Genomic DNA, 7,055 nt, shown 5'->3' with positions numbered 1-7,055 from the left:
TGTTGTTGTGGTTCTAACAGATGATGTTGTTGTGGTTCTAACAGCTGTTGTTGTTGTTGTGGTTCTAACAGATGATGTTGTTGTTGTGGTTCTAACAGAGGTTCTGGAGGAGGCTCTGGTGGGTTCTGACCCTGAAGGTCCTCTGTGTGAGCTGCTGTTCTTCTTCCTGTCGGCCATCTTTCAGGCTCTGGACGAGGAACAGGAGGACGTCAACAAAGACCAGGTCGAAGGTCAGTGAATGTGTGTGTATAATGTGTGTAATTTGTGCTGTTGTTTATGTGCAGGCCTGTGTGTGTGTGTGTGTGTGTGTGTGTGTATGTGTGTAATTTGTGCTGCTGTTTATGTGCAGACCTGTGTATGTGTGTATAACGTGTGTATTCTTTGCTGCTGTTCATGTGCAGACCTGTCGGAGGCTCTTGATGACGACTCTGACACGCTGCCGTCAGCTCTGAGCGCCGTGGCGGCGCTGGCGGCAGCCTGGTCTCAGCTGCATCAGGGCTGCGGTCTGAAGCAGCTGGACCTGGACAGCTGCACGCTGTCTGAGATCCTGAGGCTGCACATCCTGGCGTCTGGCGCCGACTGTTACCACGGCAACGCCAAGTTCCGCTACCAGAAGCAGGGCGGCTTCACGCTGATGGACGACCCGTGCGTCGAGCTGCGCGTGAACGAGCCGGCGCTGCTGAAGAGGCTGACAAGCACCGCTGTGTACGACCTGACGCCAGGTCAGCCAACACCACTGCTACTGATCCGTGATCAGTTATTGATCAGTTAGGGATTAGTTATGATCTGTGTGTGTGTGTGTGTGTGTGTGTAGGGGAGAAGCTGAGGATCCTGCAGGCTCTGGTGGGGAAGCTGCTGACGTTGGCGTCCTGCAGAGATCTGATCGAGGACTGTGTGGAGGAGCAGAGAGCCGCCAGACAGGAACTGAGAGAGATCAGGGCTGAACAACACCGCCGAGACCGCGAGGAGGCGGCACATAGGTACACACACACACACACACACACACACACACACACACACACACAGATTGAGTGTGCAGATTGAGGCTTTACAGGAAGAAGAACGAGTTGAATGTAAACAGTCTGATCACCTCCTCGACTCCTGTTCAGGGTGCGTCTGCGTAAAGAGGAGCGGCTGAGGGAGCAGGAGCAGAGGATGAGGGAGAAGGTGGAGAGACTGAAGGAGCAGGAGGTGAAGGGAGGACTCCCAGCAAACAGGTAGACACACTCCCAGCGTCTCTGTTAGTGTTACCATGCTCTTCCTTCCTGAGGTTTCTTCCTTGTTCCCGTCACAGGGGTTGTTTTTCGGGAGTTTTTCCTGGGCTGATGTGAGGGTCAAACCGAGTTTTGTGAAAATGGGCTCTATAAATAAAAGGGACTTGACTTGACTTGACTCTTATTCTGAAAATCCAACACGTGTTGAGTGTAAAAACAGAAACGTTTGAAATATTAACTGACGAGAGAGAAGTGAAGGGGTTAAAGTTTGAAGTGAAAGGTTAAAGCTGCTGCAGCTCATCAGTGTGAAGCTGTTAAACTTTTTTCAATTTCAAATTCGGTTTTATTTCTAAAGCCCATTATCACAAAACAGTTTGCCTCAGAGGGCTTTACAGCAGGCACCCTCCCTCTGCAAAAACAAAGTTCAGTTAGAGTGTAAACAGCTTCACTGATGAAGTTCAGACGGTCAGAGTGTCGGTTCAGGTCACACTCAAGAAAACCACCAACTGTGTGTATTTATGTGTGTGTGTGTTTGTGTGTGTAGTGAGGCTCCCGTAGAACACACTGAGGAAGACGAGGAGCAAAACTCTTCATCCAGCAACAAGAAGATGAAAGGTAAGAGGAAAAGCATCAGTGTAAACTTTCAGCTTTGGCAAAAAATGTTGAGGACAGTCTCATACGTCTGTCCCACCAAAATATGTGCGTGCACACGGGCTTTTCAAACACGGGTAAACACGCTAAACTCTCACCTGAGAGCCATGCTGCAGCACACCGGTGTGTGTGTGTGTGTGTGTGTGTGTGTGCGCGCGCGTGTGTGCGCGCGCGCGCATGCGTGTGAGAGAGAGACGCCACAGACAGGCTGGAGAACATGTCAACAGAAGACAGCCGCAGGAACAGAGGCTTCAGTCACCTTTATCATCCCTGACGAGTTTATTCCCCTCACAATCAACTCCACTGTTCTCCTCCTCTCTGCTGAGTCACTGGAGTCTCCTCCGAGTGTCACCTCCTCTCTGCTGAGTCACTGGAGTCTCCTCCGAGTGTCTCCTCCTCTCTGCTGAGTCACTGGTGTCTTCTTTGTCCTCCAGCTAAAGTGAACCCCAAGGACGGACCAGACGACCCCTGACCCCAACCCTCCATCCTGCCCCCCCCCCAGCCTGAGTGCGGAGGAGCAGGAGAGAGAGCACGAGAAGGTGCGTCTGATGTTCACTGGGATGGCTGCTGGTCCCCAGTGAGGGACAGCTGACCAGTCTGAACCATCTGTCACCACGGAGCTGGAGTCATGTGACCTGAGTGTGTCGTTTGCTCCGCAGGTTCGAGAGCTGCAGGAGCGGATCCAGAAGGCGGCCGCCTGCACCTGCCTGCTCCCTCTGGGCAGAGACCGTCTGTACCGCCGCTACTGGCTCCTCCCCTCGGCTGCCGCCCTGTTGGTGGAGGACGACTGCTTCGGCCTGACGGAGGACATGCTGCAGCCACGCCCTGCGCAGCACGCCACCGCCACCAAGGAGGAAGAGGAGATGAAGGAGGTGAAGGAGGAGGAGGAGGAGGTGAAGGAGGAGCCGGCTGAGGGGAGGTGAGTCCCTCAGTCTGTTGAACACGAGGAGCTCAGGTGTTCTGTTTCTAATGACCATCTTCCTCCTCCACAGCGCCGGCTCAAGCCCTGCCCCCCTCTACACCTGCGGGCCGCCCGTCAAACGACCCAATCAGTGGTCGTTCTACAGCTCCATGGAGGACGTGGATCAGCTGATCGAGGCGCTGAACCCCCGAGGTCACCGAGAAAGCAGCCTGAAGGAGGCGCTGCTGCAGGAGAGAGACCGCCTGACGCACCTGCTTCAGAGCTGTGACATCACCAAGTACACCTACACAGGTAAAAACACCTGCCCAGGTAAATATATACACCTGCACAGGTAAATACACCTGCCCAGGTAAATATATACACCTGCACAGGTAAATACACCTGCCCAGGTAAATATATACACCTGCATAGGTAAACATATACACCTGCACAGGTAAATATATACACCTGCATAGGTAAACATATACACCTGCACAGGTAAATATTTACACCTACACAGGTAAATATGTACACCTGCACAGGTAAATATTTACACCTACATAGGTACATGCAGCTGCACAGGTAAATATAAACACCTTCACAGGTAAAAACACCTGCACAGGTAAATATATATTAAGGTTAAAACACAGGAAAATGTACATAGGTAAATACATACAATAAATACAGGTGTAGTTCCACAGGTAAACACTGTAAACACTCACCTGTCCTCTTTGTCCAGATGACCCCGAGTCGTCCCGGTCTGTCCCAGAATGCACTGCTGCAGCTGAGACTGTGATGGAGGGCAGACTGAGAGACCTGCTGCTGGACATCGAGGACAGGATCCACCAGGGAACTCTGGGAACTCTGAAGGTACACTGACACACCTGGCTGACCACACAGAGAGCCAATCACAGCAGGGAACCTCACTCAACCTGTCTGTCTGCTCTCAGGTGATGGACAGACAGGTGTGGCGCTCAGCGCTGGAAACAGGAAACTATGAGTTGCTGAGTTCTGACGGCAGAGACAACGGAGGGATGAACGGACGAGTGGAGGCCATGGAGGTGGACTCACCTGCACACCTGAGAGCCAGAGACAGGTACAGAGACAGACAGAGACACAGACACAGTCAGTAGTTCTGTTGTTCTGCAGGAAAAACTCATCAACTGAACTGTTAAAGGTTTATTTTTAATTCTTTAATTAATGGAGATCGCTCCAACATAGAAACATAGAGCAGCTTATATGTTTATAGGTCCACTGTGTGTGTGTGTGTGTGTGTGTGTGTGTGTGTGTGTGTGTGTGTGTGTGTGTGTGAGATAGGCTGCAGGAGCTGAGGTGTGACGGCATGGCGGCGGGCAGCGGCAGCGGGACTCCTCAGATGGTCAGCAGCTCCGTACGGATCCTGGCTCAGGCGCTCGCTCACATCGAGCAGGGCATCGAGAGACGCTTCCTCAAAGCTCCGCTGGGTGAGTCTCCACCTGTCTCCTGGAACTGCCTGGAATATTCTGAAAAAGTCTGGAACAGTATCTGAGGTTGTTTCCAGCGGCTGTGTATGAACAGACCATAATACTCAGTCAGCTGTGAGCTGGATGCGAGAAGCAGCTGAGGGAACTGTAGTCAGGGCTGACATCAACAGGTGTGTGTGGCTCCGCCCCCACAGGTGACGAAGACTCAAAGAAAGAGCAGAAGACTAAGAAGAGCAAGAAGAGGGACGAGGACCAGGCCAGTGATGGTAACATCCTCATTAATGACATTATTATTATTATTAACAACACTATGAATTCAAGCTTTGCTTTTATCAGTAGAATCAGATTCAACAGCTGTAAACTCTCTGTCTGTCTGTCTACGTCTGTCCCCCTGTCTCTGTGTCTGTCCCTCAATCCCTGTCAGATGGCAGTGACAGTGGACGGGTTAGTAAGACGGTGTTGGAGCGATGGAGGGAGTCTCTGCTGTCCTGCTCCAGTTTGTCTCAGGTCAGAAAGTTATTAAATTCTAAAAAAAAATGTATTTACTCATCACAGTTATCAATATATCAAATAATCATTTACGTCTTCATCTGATTATTGACACTCTGTGTGTCCAGGTGTTTGTCCACCTGTCCACTCTGGAGAGAAGTGTCCTCTGGTCTCGCTCCATCCTCAACGCTCGCTGCCGCATCTGCAGACGCAAAGGAGATGCCGACAACATGCTGCTGTGTGACGGCTGTGACCGAGGACACCACACCCACTGTCTGAGGCCCCGCCTCAAGGTACTGACCACACCCCCACTTTCTGAGGCCCCGCCTCAAGGTACTGACCACACCCACTTTCCGAGGCCCCGCCTCAAGGTAAAGGGGGGTCAGAGCCATACTAAAGTGGGATCAGGGCCACAGTAAAGTGCGTCAGAGATGCTCACAGTGTCACGTGTTCTGTCGGTTTCAGTTGGTTCCAGAAGGCGACTGGTTCTGTCCAGACTGTCGACCCAAACAGAGATCCAGCCGCCTCCCGTCCCGTCAGCGCTCCTCCATTGATAAGGAGGATGAGGAGGAGGAGCAGGATGAGGAGAAGGAGGATGAGGAGGAGTCAGAAGAGGAGGAGGAGTCAGAAGAGGAGGAGGTGTCAGAGGAGGAGGAGGAGGAGGAGGAGGAAGAAGTAGTGACGTGAGTGTGTAAACATCCTGTCGCTGTTTGACTAACTGAGATCTGCTGAAACTTCAGTGTCTTTTCTCTCTATTTCTGCAGCACCAAGAAAAGCGTGGCCCCGCCCCTGAAAGGCAAAAGCCAACAGGCTCCGCCCCCTAAAGGCAAGACTCAACCAGCCACGCCCAGAGGTCAACAGGCCCCACCCTCTAAAGGAAAGAGCCAGCAGACCACGCCCAAAGGTCAACAGGCCACACCCAAGAGCAGCACGGCCACCTTCGCAGGGAAAAACTCGTCAGCCTCCAAGTCAGTATCTGATCCCAGTTTACTGTAGCTCTGATCCCAGTTTACTGTAGCTCTGATCCCACTTTACTGTAGCTCTGATCCCACTTTCATGGTGGCCACTTCAACATTATTACAAGATTCAACATTTCCCAAAACAAGTTACATTTCCCAAAACATTTCAGTGTCTTCCAGAACAAAACAAAACACTTCAACATTTCCTGAAACACCTCAGCATCCCCCAAAACATTCACGTTTCCAAACTTCATCTGCCAAAACCCTTCAACATTTCCATAAACATTCCACATTTCCCAAAACACATAAATGTTTGCCAAAAACACTTTCTCTCCCAAAACCCTTTAGCATTCCCCAAAACGCATTAACATGTCACATGTAACATACTGAAGAGTTTTTAGGAGATGTTGTGTTGTGACCCTCAGGGCTGCCGTACACAATCACAGGTCCTCAGGAAAGAAGGCCACGCCTCCTGCAGCGAAGGCCAACTCGTCTGCAAGTAAAGCCCCGCCCCGCTCCGGGAGTCGGAACAGCGGCCGTCTGAGCCACGAGATCCTCACACCAAATGGCAACGCCCGAACCTCATCTGGTCAGAGCGAGTCCCGCAAGAGACCATCTACAGGTAGGAAAGGGTTAACACCTGCTGGTGTACACTGCAGTAAAATATCATCACTAACTCCTCCTCTCTGCTCCGCCCCCCGGCTTGGCCCCCCCCCCCTAACCCCCCCAGGCCCGTCCCCCCCCCTCCTTCATCGCCATCATCGTCCTCGTCTAGCCGCCGCTCATCCGGCAGGAACCACGGTGTCCACGAGCTGTCGGCCTGCGAGCAGCTGACCGTGGAGCTCGTCAGACACCCAGACAGCTGGCCCTTCATGAAGCTGGTGTCCCGCACACAGGTACACACACACACACACATCTACACACACACACATACACACACATATCTATACACACACACACACACACACATACACATACACATACACNACACCCTGACACACCTCTACACACACACACACACACATACACACACATATCTACACACACACACACATACACACACATATCTATACACACACACACACACACACACATATACACACACATATCTACACACACACACACACATCTACACACACACACATACACACACATATCTATACACACACACACACACACACATACACATACACATACACACACACACACACACACACACACACACACACACACACACATCTACACACACACACACACACATACACACACATATCTACACACACACACACATACACACACATATCTATACACACACACACACACACACATATACACACACATATCTACACACACACACACACACACACACACACACATC

General features: G+C 51.4%; 1 protein-coding gene across 1 annotated transcript; it reads left to right on the top strand.

Annotated features, from left to right (window-relative positions):
- Positions 1-71: 71 nt before the first annotated feature.
- baz1a (bromodomain adjacent to zinc finger domain, 1A) lies at positions 72-6,607 on the top strand (the record flags this gene model as incomplete). The annotated part of the gene is made up of 18 exons (XM_042481979.1): positions 72-230; positions 402-722; positions 815-980; positions 1,110-1,217; positions 1,759-1,849; positions 2,327-2,404; positions 2,525-2,784; positions 2,858-3,078; positions 3,506-3,636; positions 3,717-3,862; positions 4,084-4,229; positions 4,424-4,495; positions 4,654-4,736; positions 4,847-5,011; positions 5,184-5,401; positions 5,483-5,686; positions 6,103-6,305; positions 6,386-6,607. Coding segments are annotated over 18 exons (2,994 nt in total), but the record flags the coding sequence as incomplete, so codon positions are not given.
- Between the last annotated feature and the right edge of the window lie 448 nt (positions 6,608-7,055).

Source organism: Plectropomus leopardus, unplaced genomic scaffold, assembly GCF_008729295.1.
Source record: "Plectropomus leopardus isolate mb unplaced genomic scaffold, YSFRI_Pleo_2.0 unplaced_scaffold3433, whole genome shotgun sequence".
Classification (NCBI taxonomy): domain Eukaryota; kingdom Metazoa; phylum Chordata; class Actinopteri; order Perciformes; family Serranidae; genus Plectropomus; species Plectropomus leopardus.
The sequence above is the reverse complement of the archived record's forward strand: the minus strand, read 5'-3'. Positions and strand labels throughout refer to the sequence as shown.